At 73.1% G+C, this 16,732-nt stretch overlaps 3 protein-coding genes across 3 annotated transcripts in view; 2 read left to right on the top strand and 1 right to left on the bottom strand.

Annotated features, from left to right (window-relative positions):
- The window catches only part of AURANDRAFT_72199 (hypothetical protein), a gene marked incomplete at both ends in the record, with an annotated part of 5,226 nt that extends 1,719 nt beyond the window's left edge, over nt 1-3,507 (top strand). The window contains 3 exons of the mRNA XM_009041510.1: nt 50-546; nt 2,179-2,308; nt 2,902-3,507. Coding sequence (XP_009039758.1) covers nt 50-546; nt 2,179-2,308; nt 2,902-3,506 — 1,232 coding nt within the window. The remainder of the gene's footprint in view (nt 1-49; nt 547-2,178; nt 2,309-2,901) is intronic.
- Nucleotides 3,508-4,743: 1,236 nt separating this feature from the next.
- On the bottom strand, nt 4,744-8,904 carry AURANDRAFT_66287 (hypothetical protein; the record flags this gene model as incomplete). Its single annotated transcript, XM_009041428.1, has 3 exons — nt 4,744-7,296; nt 7,636-8,409; nt 8,596-8,904. The coding sequence occupies 3 exons, from the start codon at nt 8,902-8,904 to the stop codon at nt 4,744-4,746; spliced, it is 3,636 nt and encodes a 1,211-aa protein (XP_009039676.1).
- A 693-nt stretch (nt 8,905-9,597) lies between these two features.
- On the top strand, nt 9,598-12,722 carry AURANDRAFT_66286 (hypothetical protein; the record flags this gene model as incomplete). Its single annotated transcript, XM_009041511.1, has 2 exons — nt 9,598-10,065; nt 10,194-12,722. The coding sequence occupies 2 exons, from the start codon at nt 9,598-9,600 to the stop codon at nt 12,720-12,722; spliced, it is 2,997 nt and encodes a 998-aa protein (XP_009039759.1).
- Nucleotides 12,723-16,732: the final 4,010 nt, after the last annotated feature.

Genomic DNA, 16,732 nt, shown 5'->3' with positions numbered 1-16,732 from the left:
CCAATCGCCCGCGAACCAATTGCCCGCGGAGCAGCCGCCCGCGCCGCAGCCGCCCGCGCTGACGCCGCCGCCCGCCGCGGAGCACCCCGCGACGACGGAGACGCCGGCGCCGCCGCCCGCCGCGGACGAGGCGCCGGCGGCCGCGGACGCTCCGCCGCCGGCCGTCGCGGCGGCGGACGAGGCGCCCCCGGCGGCGCGCGACGCGGCGCCCGACGCGGCCCGCGCCGCGGCGCCGGACGAGGCCGCGCCCGCGGAGGCCGTCGGCGCGATGGCCGCGGGGCTCTGCTCGCTCGCGCGGCCGCAGACCGCGGATCGGCCTCGGACCGTGGAGTCCGAGATCTCGAGCGAGCCGCGGATGCTGGAGATCGCGGGCGCCAACGGCGCGATCGTGCGCGCGCGGCCCGACCTCAAATCGGACGTCGTCGGCGAGCTCGACCAGGGCACGCCCGTCTTCTACACGGGCACGCGGACGCGCATCGGCGAGCGCGTCCGCATCGAGATCGACGCGCCCCTGGAGGGCTGGGTGTCGCTCGCGCTCTGCGGACCGTGCGACGCAGCGCCATCGGGGGGGATTCCCTAAAACGCCGCTGCCGTAGCCCTCCGGACCCCTGGCCAAATCGGCAGTTCGCGAGGCGTCTCGCGGTAGGCCTCGCTGGAGGCCTCCAACATTGGTTTGCTCGCCGCTCTACAGCTGTAACATCTCCTCGACGGGCATCACCGTCTCGCGCGCGCCGGCGCGGGCTGTGCCTTGCGAACTCGCGCCGTTTTAGGGGTTGGATCGCGTTGCCCGCCCCCCTCAGAGTGCATCGCCCGACGCGCGCCTCGGGGGGTGGCGCCGAAGGCGTTGAGCGCATCGAAGGCGCCGAAGACGCCGTTGAGGTTGCGCAACTCGTGCGCAAAAGCCCCCTGGCGCGCGCCCGCCCACGCGTACCCACCAAAACGCGACTTACACACCAGCAGCGGCGCGCGCGCGCCTCGGACACCCCCCGAAAGTGATGGGCGCGGCGCGCTCGCGACATCGGCGACGACGTCGAACGTCTCGAGCCGCTTCGGCGAGATCGCGCGTCCATGAACCAGTTTTGTCCTTGCAGGTAATCCTTCGCTGAAATCACCACCATGGGCTGGCGCAAGGGTTTCTGCTACTGGTTCATCGCCAGCAGCGAGGCCTTTCGCGTCCCCGCGGCCGTGCGCAAGCACGAACCCGCGAAGGCCTTCGGCCTCCTCTTCTCCAAGGAATCGTCGACGGCCACGCAGTCGGAGGTCGAGGCCCTGCGCAAGCAGCTCGCGGCGGCGGAGTCGCGCGCCGCGTCTGCGGAAGCGAGCCTCGCGTCGTCGACGACCCAAGTCAAGGAGTCCGCGCTGGAGATCGAGGACCTGCGCGAGCGCAACGCCGCCTTGGAGGAAGACGTGCACCGTCGCCTCGGTCACCACGACGGTGCGTTCGATCACGTGCCGTTGGGCGGCAAGTGCTACGATCCCTTTGGCACGAGCTACCTGCGAGCTCCCCCCGCGTCCACGGGCCCAGCGCGGCGCGCGACGCCCCTCGGCGTCGCAGGGACGTCCAAGGACAACAAATCACCGGGAAGTTTCCCGACATCCCGTCGGTCAAGTTTCTCGTCAATCGCTGACGTACCTGTGAGTCCACCCCCCCCCCCCCCCGGCCGCCCGGGCCGGGGCGCGATCGTCCCTCGGCGCCGCAGGAACCTCGCCGGCNACGGGTTCACCGGCACGTTCCCGCTTGGCACACTTCGTCGTGCCGTGCGGCACGTCGGACTGCTGCGATTTCACTAAGTGCTCGCCTTCCGAAATCGAGATCTTCGGCGAGTGCCACGATCCCGCCACGACGAAGGAACTGTGAATTCCCCCCGCGTCCCCGACGCCCGGCGCGCCGCGCGACCGCCCCTTGGCGTCGCAGGGGCCTCAATGCATACCCTCCTTGCGGCTCGATCCCGACCAAGATCGGCCAGTTCACGGCGCTGACGTCCCTGCGAGTCCCCCCCGCGTCCCCGACGCACGGCGCGGCGCGCGACCTGCCCTCGGCGTCGCAGGGACCTCAGCAACAAGCAGATCACCGGCCCGATCCCGACCGTGATCGGCCTGCTCACGGCGCTGAAGCAGCTGCGATCCCCCGCGTCCCCGAAGCCCGGCGCGCCGCCCGACCGTTCCTCGGCGTCGCAGGAGCCTCTCTGGCACCAACGCGCTCGTCGGCACGATCCCGGCCGAGTTCGGCCAGCTCACGAACCTGGAAGGCCTGCAAATTCCCTCCGCGTCCCCGACGCCCGGCGCGCCGCGCGACGTCACATCGCAGGTTCATAAGCGGTAACAAGCCATACGCGAACCACCCTCTACTGACCGGCAAGATTCCGACCGAATTTAGCAAGCTCACGGCGCTGACAAGCCTGTTCCTCGAGGACAACAAACTCTCGGGCCAGATGCCGCCCGGGCTCACGAAGCTGACGGGACTGCAAATCCCCCCGCGTCATCGATGCCCGCACACACACAATCACATCGCGTCGCAGGAAAATCCTCGGTAACGAGATGTCGGGCACGTTCCCGGACGAGCTCTGCGGCGTCGGGTATTGCTTCGCCACCAGCCGTGGCAACCCTGACCTCGTCGCGCCGTGCGGCACGGGCAGCTGCTGCGATTTCGGGGAGCGCCCTTCGTGTCCGTCCACGCCGACGACGCCGAAGCCCACGCTTCTGCCGACGACGCCGAAGCCCACGCTTCTGCCCACGCCCACGCCCGCGGCGACCGACAAGCCCACGGACAAGCCGTCCGTTTCGCCCGCGCCGGCGCCTCCGGAGCCGCTCCACGACAGCCCGCGCGAATGCGAGACCCGCGGCCTATCGCTCGGCGCGAGTTTCGATACCGTGGTCGAGGCCTTGGAGTTCGCGGCGCAGCAAAATTGCAAGCACATCATGTGGAGCCCGCTGTACCACAAGCAGTGGGGCTCCCACTGCTGCGTCGACGACGGGCTGAACGGCCGTGCAAACAGCTACTACGAGGTCTACGCGGTTCCCTCGGCCGAGGGCCTCTCGCCCACGCCCGCGCCCTCGTTTCTGGCGAACGATTGGTGGAAGCAGCACTTCGCGGACGGGAAGATCCCTTCGGGGACCAATCTGGACGCGCCCGCCGGCTACGTCGCCATCGAGGGCGCGGGGCCCTGCATGTGCCGCAACCCCGGCTGGAACCTGGATTCGTGCGGGAAGCTCTGCTGCCGCGGATCTCCGTACACGGATCCGGATCCCAACGGGCAGTACTACATCGGCAAGCACAAGAACGGCCGCATCTGCTACAAGCCCGAGGGCGCGGAGTACAAAGACGGCGATGGCGGCAACAGCAGCGGCACCGCGTCCCTCGCCATCATCATCCCCGTCGTCGTCGCGGCCGTCCTCCTCCTCGCGGCCGTCCTCTTCCTCGTCCGCAAGCGCGTCGTCGCCGCGCGCCAGCACCGCCGCGAGAGCATGCCTACCGTCGGCGACGACAAGGCCGAGGTCGAGGCCTGAGGAGTCGCAACACACTCCACCAAGCAAGTTCAAGCACGCGAGCGCCGAGGTCCCAACGACCCGCGCCCGCGGAGGCCCGCGTCGGGCGCCAGCCCCCGACGAGCTCCTCCCCCGAGGCCCGCGTCGGGCACCAGACCCCGACGAGCCCCTCCACCACAAGCTACCGCAGCGCGCGCCATCCCCCCACCATGTCGATCTCCTCCGCCCGGCGCGCGCCCGCTCGTAAGCTTCTGCACGACCCGGGACCGGTTCCCGCAGGATATGGGTTCGCCGGTTAAAACTGGAGGGGGTCGCTCGGCGCGGGCGGCGGCGGCGCGCCGCGCGGCGCCGCCTCCTCCGTGTCGCTCTCGACGGCGAGCGCGAGGAACGAGTCCGCGAGCGCGCCGCCGCCCTTGGACCGCCGCCGCAGCGCGCGCTTCGCCTTGGGCGGCTTCATCTCCATGAGCCAGTGCGCGGCGTCGCGGCGCGCCTCGGCCTCGGCGTTGGACGCGATCTCCTCGATGTCGTGGTAGTGCGTCAGGTCGAAGCGCTGCACGGAGTCGAGGCGGAGGTAGAAGTCGACGTCGCCCGAGTCGCGCGCCTCGCGGAGCTGCTGCGAGTTGCGGATGTAGAGGAGCTGCGCGGAGATGTCCGAGAGCTGCGGCACGCGCCAGAGCCGGGGCCGCAGGCGCACCGGGAGCACGTAGTTGCGCAGCTTCCGCGCGACGACGCGCGCGCCCGCGAGGCCCTCGCGCCAGCCGTAGGGCCTGTGCGGAAACCAAATCTTCAACCCGACTTCAATGTGGGCATATTCGAATGTTTCGACACAAGCTCTTCGGCTGGGCTTCGAGAGCTCGACAAGAGCAATCGATTCGTCCAAAAATCAGCCGAATCGACTTCGATGTGACCGAGCTAGAGAGCTCTGAAGTCTGGTCCGGACCACCCAAACCAGTGGTTGGTTTCCACACAGCGTCGGGCTGCACGTCCGCGAAGGCCGACGTGTCCTGGGACTCGACGTCGACGCCGATGACCGTCGCGCGGTCGCCGACGAAGAGGTCCCGGAGCTCGCGCGCGGGCATGTTCGCCGCGTAGCCGCCGTCGACCAAGAGCGACCCGTCGTCGTAGACGGGCGGGAACCAGCCTGTGTGGATTCCAAATCTTCAACCCGACTTCAATGTGCGCGTAATCGAACGATTTGGACCAGAATCTTTCGCTGTGCTTCGGAAACTCGACGAGAGCAATCGATTCGTCCAAGAATCAGCCGAATCGACTTCGATTTGACCGAGATAGAGAGTTCTGAAGTTTGGTGGGGACCCCCCAAACCAGTGGTTGGAATCCACACGGGAACCAGCCCACGAGCGACATGGACGCGAGCACGGCGCGCGGCGCGAGGTCGCCGGACGCGTGGACGCGGACGTCGCAGGTCCGCACGTCCGTGGACACGCAGAAGAAGGGGATCCACGCGTCCTCCACGGCAAAGTCGCCGACGGCGCGGACGACGCCGCCCGCGAACGCGCCGCCGCCGAAATAGGACAGCGACGTCGACGCCGCGTTGTAGTCCTTGACGACGGTGATCGTGTCGCAGAGCGCGTCCGCGAAGGCGCCCGCGCGGCGCCGCGTCTCCGCGAGCGGCTCGGACCCGCCGGGGAAGCCCGCGCCGGGCCAGCCGTCCTCGCGGCTGAGCATCGCGCCGATCATCGCGCCCTGCGAGCACCCGCCGACGACGTCGATCTCGATGCCCAGCGACTCGAAGGCCCGGAGCGCGCCGAGGTGGCCCAGGCCCTTGGCGCCGCCGCCGCCGAGGACGACGCCCACGGCCCGGCCCGCGACGAAGCGCGCGAGGCGGCGGCAGTCCGCGGCGAGGAACCTGGCCGCGGACGCGCAGCGGCAGTGGAGGTGGCCGGGCTCGTCGAGCGCCGGCCGCGGCTTCAGGAACGCCGCCGTGCGCCGCGGCTTGGGCCAGGCCGCGTCGCGGGCCTCGTGGACGACGACGAGGAGCTGGCGCGGCAGCGCGCCGTCGGGCGCGCCCGTCCTGTCCTCGAGGGGCCAGAGCAGCGCGCGCTCCGCGCTCCCCCGGTCCGGCGGGCCCGACGCGAGCGCGACGACGACGACGGCGTCGGCCGACGCCACGGCGACGCGGCTCCAGGGCGTCGGCGCGTCGTCGGCGACGAGCAGCACGCGCGCGAAGTTCGCCTCGGCCTCGGCCGTCCACGCGGCGACCTTGGACCGGAGCTCCTCGACGTCCTCGAAGGCCTCCGCCCCGAAGACCGCGACGGCGCCGGCGCCGTCGAGCACGGCGCAGGTTCCCGACGGCGCCTCGCCGTCGGCGAAGGGCGACCGCGCGGACCGCTTGGGAAAGCCCCGCGCCGCGCAGTCGACGACCGCGTCGCACAAACCGTCGGCCGACGCGAGGGCCCGCGCGAGGCCCAGGGCGTAGCGCCGCGCCCGCGGCCCGCTCGGGAGGAGGCACAGCGTCGTCGCGTCGACGGACGCTAGGGTGACCTTGGACGACGGCCGCGGCTCCGTCCGCCGCGTCGCCCGCTGCAGCTCCCGGCGCAGCAGCGCCGCGGAGCCCGTCGCCGGCAGCGCGTCGACGGCCGCGCGCGGCAGCACGACGATCTCCGTGTCGCGCGCGCACGTCGCGTCCATGGCGAAGCGCGTGCCCGGCTTTTTCGTGAGCATCTCGCGCATGCCGACGATGCCGCCGCGCGACACGTCGGACGTCGTCGCCGCGCGGCTCGTCGACCGCGTCTTCGGCCCCGCGCGCTCGCCCCGCGGCGACCCGGGCCCGTGCCAGCGCTTGGCCCCAAAGTGCGTGCAGCGCACGCGGCCCGCGAGGACGAGGTACGCCGCGTCGGCCTCGTCGTCGCAGCGGCAGAGGGACTCGCCCGCGCGCAGGAACCGCCGGCTCAGGCCGTAGCGCGCCCAGCGCCGCACCGTGGGCTCCGCGGCCATGGCCGCGGCCCGCAGCACGGCCGCCGCGGGCGCGCCGACGGCCGCGACGGCCGCGACGTCGAGCCGCGCGACGACGGCGGCGTCGGACGCGACGAAGCACGACGCGCCGTAGGCCGCGTCGCGCGTCACGAACTCGAGGCCGCCGCAGACCGTGCCCCGCCCGAGCACGGCGAAGCGCTGGTCCGCGGGCCGCGGCTCGAGCACGACGTCGCCGTCCAGGACCACGAAGATCGCCGACGGCGCCTCGTCGGCCGCGAAGACCTCGCAGCCGTGCGAGTAGGTCGCGCCAAAGGGCGCGAGCGCCTCGAGGACGTCGTCGTCGCCGATGGACGCCGCGCGCACGGGCAGCGGCGGCTCCTCGAGCCAGCGCTCGAGCGCGAAGGTCGCGACCTTGTAGACGCGGCTCAACACGCGCTCGCAGTGGCGCAGCAGGCCCGCGGGGTCCGCGTCCTGGAGCGCCCGCAGCGACGCCGCGGACACGGAGCAGACCACCGTGTTGTCGCAGGCGGCCCGAAGCGTGCGGTGGCGCACGGCCGACGGGAAGAGCGCGCAGAGGTGGCCCGTCGACTCCGTCGCGCCGAGGCGGCCGACGTCGTCGACGCCGTCGACGGACAGCGCGACGACGCCCTGGGCGACGACCAGCGCGCTGTCGGCGGGCGCGCCGGCGGCGCAGACGACGTCGCCGCGCCCGTAGCGCGTCCACGTCGCCGCCGCCGCGGCCTCGCGCGACGCGGCCGTGGACCCGTCGAGGAACGCGCGGAGCGACGTCCGCGCGAAGAAGCGCAGCGCCGCGGCGAGCGGCGGCGCGACGACGGGGCCCTCGAGGTCGCCGGGGAAGGACAGCGGCGCCGATCGCTGCGGGAGGGTCTTAACCCGGAAGGTCGTCGCGAGGCTCGGCGACCGCGTGATCTTTAAACTCTGGACCTTCTTGTCCTCGACGCGCTCGCGCTTGCGCCGCAGGCCGACGAAGACGGCCATGGACGCGACGCCGGCGACGACGGCCGCGGCGACGACGGCCGCGGCGCGCGTCGCCGTCGAGCGCGGCAGCATCATGTGATTCGTCGAGAGTATTTACTCTCGCGCATCAGCGCTTCTGCCACTTCGACTCGGCGGAGCTCGGAGCACTGCAAGTTACCCCCCAAAAACGCCTCACGCGTCGGTCGTCGAGAGCGCGGCGTCGAAGAAGCGGCCGACCTCCTGGCGCTGGGCCGTGAAGGACGAGGGCACGGGCGCGCCCATCTTCTGGAGGAGCGTGAAGGCGAAGACGTGGCCCGGCGGCGACAGCGGGATGGCCATCAGCGCCCCGTAGGGGACGAGCGTGACGACGTCGGTGACCGTGCGCTTGAGGGCCGCGCCCTCCTGGGGCGCGAGCTTGCCGCGCTTGCGGAGCCCCTTGGCCGCGAGGCCGCCGGCGCGCGCGACGTCCGCGCCCATGATGCGCATGCCGCGCCCCACGAAGCCGAACATGCCTTTCGCGGACTTGGCCGCGTCGCGCGCGCGCCGCGCGGCCGTGACGGGGCTCCGCGCGGCGCCCGGGTCCGCGACCTGCAGGTCGTCCGCGAGCTTGCCCGCGCGCTGGAGGAGCGCCTCGCGGTCGTCGACGAAGGACCGGCAGTCCGTCCGCACGACCGACGGCCGGGGCAGCGCGCGCCGCTCGGCGTCGACGGCGCACCACTCGTCGACGAAGGCCGAGAGCTCCCCGGGTTGGCCGGCGCCGCCGAGGCTCGCGACGAGCTTCGTGTCGAGCGCCGCCGCCGTGAGCTCGAGGGACAGCTCCACGAGCGTCTCGAGGTCCGCGGCGCGGTCCGTCAGCTTCGAGGCCAGGTCGCCGTCCTGGTGCCGTTGCTGGCTCCGCCAGTAGGTCTCGAATTCGTCGAAGTCCAGCGCGCCGGACGCGTCGGCGTCGGCCTCGGCGAAGCGCGCCTCGAGCCGCCCGCGGTCGACGCCGTCGAGGACCTCCGTCGCGGCCTGGGCAGCACAAGAGTGATTCAACGTCGCTTCAACGTGAGTGTTCCGCGCGCGCGCGTTCCGGAAAAAGCATCCACGCTTCGAGACCGTTCCGAGAGATGATCGCTCGTCCAAAAATCAGCCGAAACGAGTGGAAAACGGCCGAGAATTTCGCCTTTTTGCTGCCCTGGTCGCGGCCGCCAGCACGTCGTCGAGCGTGACGGCGCCGTCGGCGTCGCGGTCGAGGACGTCGAAGGTCTGCCGGGCCCGCTCGGGCTTGGCGTCCTGCGCGGCCTCGAGGGTCCGGAGGTCGTCGTAGGTCTCGTCGAGGGCCGCGCGGAGGGCCGACGCGCGCTTGCTGCGCTCCCCGAGCTCCAGGGACGTGAGGGCACTTCGAACCGGCAGCGCCTCCGACGCGACGGCCCAGTCGCGGAGCGCCCGGAGCCGCGTCGCGTGGGCCGTGAGCGCGCGGGCGCGCGCGACGAGGAGGAACAGGAGGGCTGCCCCGACTGCCATCGTTTTCTTATGTTCTCGGCCTTGCGGTAGCCTAGCCTAGCCTACGGTGTAGCCCTAGTAAGCCGTTTGCGACGGCCAACGATGGCTGGTGAAATTCTTCCCGTTGGAGCCGAGAACGCGACGGAGGGTGAACCGAACGCGATGGAGGACAGCGACGGAGACAACACGCCCGCGATGGACGCGCCCGCCATGAACACCGAGGACTCCGACGCGGAGAACAACTACGGCACGCCGCCGGACGTCGTCGCCGCCGTCGAGTTCTTCAACGAGCTCGACGGCGAACGGACCGTCGTCTTCGGCCGCGCGCCGTCGATCGCGAGCTACGTGCGGACCATCGTCGCCTCCGAGGCCGCGACGAGCGCGTCGGGCGCCTTCGCCGCCGAGGTCGCGGCCGCGGTCCACCGCGCGGCCGACGCCGTCAGGGCCGCCGTCGGCGCGGCCAAGGGCAAGGCGCTCGACGACTGCTTCGGCGCGGGCGTCGCGCTCTGCGACGCGCTCCTCGAGCTCGAGCTCGGCGACGCGGGCGACGCGGCCCAGGAGGCCGTCGCCGCCGCGGGCGAGGCTTTATGGGCCGCGGGCGGCGCGGCGAAGGCGTCGGGCGTCGCGCCGCGCCTCCTGCCCTACGTCCTTTTGCGGTCTTTGGGAGAAGACGCGACGGGCGGCGACGTGCGGCGCGCGCTCAAGGCCCAGGGCATGGTCGACCTCATCGACTTCGGCGACGGGTCCTCGGGCACGCTTTTGGGGCTCCTCGCGCGGACGGCCGCGGCGCCGGCGTTCGTCAAGCACGCGCACGGCCGGTCCTTCGTCGGCGGCCTGCTCGGCGGCGCGTGCGAGGTGCTCGCGGCGGCGACGCACAAGACGGTCAAGGCGCAGCTGCCCCTCGCGTCGCCGGGGTTGGCGCTCCACTACGGCGACTGCTACTTTCGGGGTTGGGAGCACGCGGCGAAGCGCGAGGCGCTCGACGACTTCGAGGAGTTTCGCCTGCAAGATCTCGCGCGCGCGGCGCTCTTCTGCCGCGACGGCCGCCTCGCGGACCGCCTCAAATTGGTCCTCGACCGCGCGCTGCACGAGCGCAAGGGCCGGCCGGGCGTCGACGGCAGGGCAGCAAAAGAGAGCGAAATTCCCAACTTCAAAGGCTCCGATCTCGGCCGTTTTCCACTCGTTTCGGCTGATTTTTGGACGAGCGATCATCTCTCGGAACGGCCTCGAAGCATGGATGCTTTTTCCGGAACGCGCGCGCGCGGAACACTCATGTTGAAGAGAACTTGAATCACCCTTTTCCTGCCCAGGTCGACGGTACCATCGAGCGCGTCTACGCGCCCCTGCTCTGGCGCCACCTCGCCTGCCCGAACGCGACGGCCCGGAAGCGCGCGGTGACGATCCTCGCGGCGGCCTTTCCGGTCGTCGCCGACACGGCCAAGGCGTCGAAGAAGGAGGCCGTGGGCCTGGCGCTGGAGGACCAGTTGGAGCGCCTCCGGTGCGCGTGCGTCGACGACGCGTCGCCGGACGTCCGCGCGGCCGCGTGCGCGGGCGCGGCGACGTGCGTGAGCCGCTACTGGGACGCGCTGCCCCGGGGCTCCGCCGGGCGCCTCGTCAAGGCGTTGGCGTCGACGTGCGCGCGCGACGCGGCGTCCGCGAAGGTCCGCGAGGCCGCGGTCAAGGGCCTCGCGGAGCTCGCGGAGTCGCCGGCGCTCTGCGGCGACGCGACGCGCGCGCACGCGGTCGGCGACGCGGCGCTCGCCGCCGCGCTCAAGGACGCGCTGCCGCGGTCGCTCCACGACACGGCGCCGCGGTGCCGCCTCGCGGCGGCCAATTGCCTCGCGGCCTACGCAGCGAGCCGCGGCGTCGACGCCGCTTTGGCGTGCGTCAAGCCCAAGGACGCGCTCGCGCGCCTCGGCGCCGCCCGCGAGAACCCGAAGACGACGCTGGCCCTCGCCAAGGTCCTCGTCGACGCCTACTTCCCGCTCAAGCGGCACAAGGACGACGCCGAGGCCGCGCCCAAGCAGGTGAGCCGCGCCGTCGAGCTCGTGACGCGCGACGGCGCGGCCGCGGCCGCGCTCTACGGCCGCCTCGCCGACGTCGCGCCCGTCGGCGCCGTCGCCAAGTTGGTGGTCATGCTCGTCGTCGGCGCGGCCGCGGCGGCGGAGGAGGACGACGGCGCCGCGCCGGCGTCCGCGAAGAAGCCGAAGAAGAAGTCGCGGAAGCGGCGCCAGGCCGACGAGGAGGACGAGGAGGACTCCGACGACGACGACGAGCCGCCGCCCGAGGAGCTCGCCGGCGGCGCCCTGGCCCGGGCCATGGTCAGGGCCGCGGCGCTCGCCTACGGGTCGCTCGACCGGTCCGCGCTCGGCGCCGGCGACGACGGGAGCGAGCGCCTGGCGGCGTACCTCCGCGACGGCGTCGGCCCGGCGCTCCCGGGGCTCGCCGGCGTCGCCGACGCCGCGGACCTGCGCGCGCTCGCCGCGGCGGGCGCGGCCGTCGCCGGCGGCGACGAGCGCGAGAGGCGGCTCGCGCTGCGCGACGCGTTGGCGGCCGCGGCGGCCGACAGCGAGGACGCCGTGCTCGACGTCGCCGCGCGCGTCTGCGCCGCGGACGTCGACGGCGACGGCGTCGCCAAGTGCCTCGGCGAGCCGCTCTTCGCGCTCGGCGCCGCGCCGCCGGCGCCGGCGTCGCCGGCGGACGCGCCGGGCCCGCGGAAGCGCGGCCGGCCGCCGCCCGCGCCGAAGCCCGCGGGCCTGCCCGCGGCCGCGGCGCTCGCGGCCGTCGCGGAGATCCTCGCCGGCGGCGACGCCGCGGCCCAGCGCTGCCGCGCGAAGCTCGTCGAGTCGGAGCGCGCGCTCGATTCGCTCCACGCGGCCGTCAAGTACGCGCGCGCGGCCGCGCTCGCGGGAAACGCCGGCGCGACGCTCGACGCCGTCGCGCTCGTGGAGACCGAGGCGGCCCTGGCCGTGGCCAAGTTCGAGCGGGACCTCGACGGCGGCTTCACGGCGGCGGACGTCGACGAGCGGCTGGCGCGCGACTTCGGGGCTTTGCTGACCGGCGCGACGGCGCACGCCGAGGCCGCGCTCGCGGAGCCGCCGGCGCCGGCGTCGCCCTCGGGCCACGGCCTCTTCTCGCCGACGACGCGGCCCCGGGCCCGCGCGGGCACGCCCCAGTCGTCGTCCTCGTCGTCGTCCTCCTCCTCCTCGTCGCCGTCCGCCGCGTCGGCCGCGGTCCTCGGCGCGGCGCTCGCGGCCGCGGGCGACGTCCTCGCCGGCGCGGGGCCCGCGCTGACGCGCGTGCTCGCCGAGGCCGCCGAGGCCTGGCTCGCGCTCGCCGCGGCGGCCGTCGCGGCGCCGGCCCGGGCCGACGCGGCGCTCGCGCTCGCGCCGCCGCTCCTGCGCCTGGCCGCGCGGCTCCGCGGCGCCGGCGCGCTCGACGCGTCCCACGACGCGCCCCTGCTCCGCGTGCTCGGCGCCGCGCTCGCCGGCGACGACGCGGGCGCGGAAGCCGCGGCGCGGGCGACGCTCAAGGTCGCCCTGCGGGACACGGCGCGGCGGTCGACGCTCCTCGGGGCCCTCGCGGACGTCGCGCAGTGGACCGCCGTCGCCGACGCCGCGACGCCGCGGAAGGCGCGGCCCGCGGGCAGCGCCGGCGCGTCGGAGCTCCTCGCCGTCGTCGCCCTCGACGAGGGCGCGGCCCTCGAGGCCCTCGCCTGCGGCCTCGACGCGAGCCTCCTCCTCCCCCACGCGCCCCCCTCGCTCGCGGCGAAGATCCGCGACGCCGCCGCGCCGCCGGCCGCGCCGCCGGCCGCGCCGGCCCTCTCCCAAGCCTACTGAGCGCCGCGCCCCCCTCCCTCCCCCAAGATAAGATGCACGCGGCCTTAGGCGCCCGCCCAGCCGAGGTGGACGGCCGGGAGCCCGTTCGAGTAGGGCGCGCCGGCCGGGCATTCGCTCTCGACGGCGCGGGACCGCGTCACGGACGTTGCCCAGGCGGAGAAGTTCGCCTGGAGCTCGTCGACGAGGTCCGGGTAGCGGGCCGCGAGGTCGTGCTGTTCCTCGAGGTCGTCGGCGAGGTCGAAGAGCATGGGCAGCGGGCAGTCGTCGCACGACGTCGAACCGACGACGAGCTTCACGGACCCGACGCGGTAGGCGTAGCCCCGGCCGCTGTTCGGCGGCCAGTCGTGGAACGCGAGCGCCGTCGCGCGCGGCGCCGGCCAGTCCGCCGCGCCGCGGAAGAGCGGCGCGAGCGACCGGCCGTCGAGCGGCCAGTCCGCCTGCGCCTTCGGCCGCGACACGCCGAGCACGTCGAGCACCGTCGGCAGCAGATCTGTTGTTCCGACCGTCGCCCAGGACACGCGGTTGACGTCGCCGACGACCGCGGGCCACGACGCCACCGTGGGCACGCGGTGCCCCCCCTCGAACAGGTCGCGCTTCCGCCCGCGGAGCTGCGCCGCGTCGCCGGGCCACGTGGCAAAGTGGTCCGCGTCGCAGAACCCGGTCGGCCCGCAGTTGCCTGAGTGGAAATTCAACCACCGGTTTGGGGGCTCTCTATCTCGGTCGATTCGGCCGATTTTTGGACGAATCGAGTGCTCTCGTCGAGCTCTCGGAGCGCAACATAAGCGCTCGCGTCGAAACGGTGGACGTCGGGTTGAAGATTTGAGTTCCACGCGGGCGGTCGCCCTCGGGCCCGTTGTCCGTCGTGAAGTAGACGAGCGTGTCGTCGTAGCGCTTGAAGTCGCGCAGGTCCCGGAGCACGGCGCCGACGGCCGCGTCGAGCTCGAGGAGGCACGCGTAGAAGTCGAGCTGCGCCGCGGAGTAGTTGTTTTTCGGTTGGCCCTGGCGGTTCTCGGGTAGGCAGCCGTCGCCGTCGCGGCACGCGGCCACGGTCGCCGCGGCGCCGACGAAGGGGATGTGGCAGTTGTGGAAGGAGAGCTGCGCGACGAAGCCCGCGTCGTCGTCGACGGTCTTCAGGAACGCGGACAGCGACTGCTGGACCTCGACGGCGTCGATCGCCTGTGTGGAAATCAACCACTGGTTTGGGGGGTCCCCACAGAACTCTCCATCTCGATCAAGTCGAAGTCGATTCGGCTGATTTTTGGACGAATCGATTGCTCTCATCAAGTTCTCGAAGCACAGCCGAAGAGTCCGGCGCGATTCGTTCAATTACGCGCACATTGAAGTCGGGTTGAAGATTTGAGTTCCACGCGGTCGATCGCGTGCGACGGTCGCGTCATGTTGCCGACGCCGTGCTCCGAACGTTTGTCCTCGAACCAGTAGTTGAAGCAGCAGCCGTCGGGCCCGCCGGCGGCGAAGCCGCCCGTGCAGTGCTCGGGCCCGCCGTCGTGGCCGAACTCGCACGACGCGTTCCAGGCCGCCGAGCACATGCAGTTCGTCGTCGCCGTCGGCGCGACCTCGAGCGTCGCGTGCATGCGGTCGAAGCCGTGGACCAGGGGGCTCGACGGGTAGGGCGCGTCGGCGTAGAAGCTGCCCAGGTGCCACTTGCCCGCGAAGAAGCTCCGGTGGCCCGCGGCCCTCGCGGCGTCGGCGATCGTGAACGTGCCGGTTTGCGCGAACGGGAAGCCCGGGTCGCACTCCGTCGGGTCGCTGCAGTCGTAGACGTAGTCCACGCAGTCCCGGAAGTGGTTCCGGCCCGTCAGGATCGTCGCGCGCGTCGGCGAGCAGACCGTGCCGCCGCTGTGGGCGTCCTGGAAGGTGATGGACCCCGGCGCGGCGGCCCAGGCGTCGATGTTGCGCGTGAGCGCGGCGCCGCCGTTGTAGGACACGTCGCCCCAGCCGATGTCGTCGCCGAGGAGGACGAGGACCGACGGCTTGCGGGCCGCGGCGACGACGGGGAGGAGGCCCAGGGGGAGGCGCATGGCGGGGCTGCTACCACACTTTGATCGGAGCTGCCCCGGGCTTCGAGGCGCAGAGTGCCCCGGCTTCTGAATTCTGCGGTTTGCGGTGAGGCGGAAGCTTCTGTTTTTCGAGCCAGCTGTGAGCTCAAGTATATCTGCTCTGGCGTTCCCGGCCGTTCGGGGGTTTTGGCAGGGCGCGGCCGCGCGCGATCTCCAAGCACGCCCTGCCGCACAACATGCGGAGATTAGAGCGTGCATGGGCCAGGCGGGACGCCCGGGGCGGCTACGAGTGCGCGATGGCTCAGCGCCGCGCGAAGAGGGCGTCGGCCTCCGCGGGCCGTCGCCCTTCTAGGCCCTTCTGCCCCAACAATAATAGAAAATAACTAGGGTATGAACATAAAGGTCCTCGGCGGACAATCTGATCACCAGCTGCTGCTTCCTCGGCGCGCGTCCCCTGCCGCTGCTGCGAGCGGTGTTCTTGCAGCGTCGGAAGGCCGCTTGCGCGCCGTCCTCTTGCACCGTTTTGCATATCCAATTGCGCACGACGACACCCCGTAGCACCATCCGCGGCGGTGAGAAAACCAGCTGAAGCGCTCCTAAAGCGCTCCCAGCCAATGGAGTCCTTCGCCCCCTACAACAACCAGCACACCAACCCGCCACCTTCTTCAGAACAATCGCGCCTCGAGCAGACGCGGCTCGACGAGAAGAAGCGCCTCAAGCGAGCCGCCAACCGCCGGTCCGCCTGCACGAGCCGGGTGCGCAAGAAGCAGTTCGTCGAGGAGATGACGGCGGCGAACGAGCGCCTCGCGGTGTACGGCGCCATCCTCGCGCGCGCGCCGCCGACGATCACCGTCGACGAGGCGTGCGCGGTGCGCTTCGCGAGCCGGTCCGCGCGCGAGCTCCTGGGCCTCGACCTCAGCGAGGCGCTCGACGGCCTCAACCTCGTGGACCTCCTCGCCGCCGACGACCACCAGCCCGCGGCCGCGCGCTGGGTCCGCGCGGCCGCGGCGGGCGCCAAGGCCGAGGCGCCGCGCTGGGACCCGGGCGCGCCGCCGGCGGCCGACTGGCGCCCGCTGGAGTGGTCCACGAGCCAGGGCAGCGTCAACGTCGTGTCCTCGGACAACAGCGGCGGCAGCGACGAGGCGCGGTCGGGCTCCGACGACGGGCGGAACTCGTCGGAGGATTCCGACGAGCGGCCCGCCGTCGAGGACTCGGCGGAGAAGCGCGACACGTCGCCGCCCCCGGCGCTGCCGGACCTCATCGGCGCCGCGGGCGCCGGCGGCGGCTTCCCGCGGAAGCGCTGCTACGCCGACGTCGTCGACCGCCAGCCCGTCGCCGCGCCGCCGCCGCCGAGCTTCCGGGCCGACGACGGCTACCGGGAACCGTCGCCGCACGGGTCCGCGGCGTCGTCCGGCGACGACGAGGCGGCGCCGGCGGGCGACGGCCACCGCCTCTGCCTCGTCTGCCGGAGCGGCCGCGTCGTCGTCGTCGACGCCGTCCGCGGCGGCTCCTTCGCGTCCGCGGCGCCCGTCGCGAACGTCGTCGGCGGCGGCTTCGGCGACGACGACGACGCGGAGTCCGAGGCGACGCAGCCGCCGAGCCCCTACCACGGCGCGCCCCAGCCGCCGAGCCCCTTCGGGAGCCGCGGGCCCGGCGCGCCCTTCGCGCCGCCGCGGCAGTTCGCGCGCGCGCCGTCGACCGAGTCGGCGGCGACGGCGGCGGACCGCGCGCCGTCGCCGGGCCGCCGCGAGACCGTGCTCGCGCTCCGCGTCGTCGACGGCCGCGGCGGCGCAAACGAGGGCCGCCTCGCGGTCGCCGCGCCGCCGCAATCGGCCGACGACGGCGCCGCGCCGCCGCGGCCGAGCCCGCGCGCGGGCGCGCGCCGGGCCGAGCTCCGGCCCCTCGACGTCGTCGACGCGCTCGCCGGCGGCGGCTCCTGCGTCGAGGGCGACGTCGGGCGCGCGCTCCTCGCCGCGCGCGACGCGCCGCGAT

This window comes from Aureococcus anophagefferens, assembly GCF_000186865.1.
Source record: "Aureococcus anophagefferens unplaced genomic scaffold AURANscaffold_21, whole genome shotgun sequence".
Taxonomy (NCBI): domain Eukaryota; class Pelagophyceae; order Pelagomonadales; family Pelagomonadaceae; genus Aureococcus; species Aureococcus anophagefferens.
The sequence above is the reverse complement of the archived record's forward strand: the minus strand, read 5'-3'. Positions and strand labels throughout refer to the sequence as shown.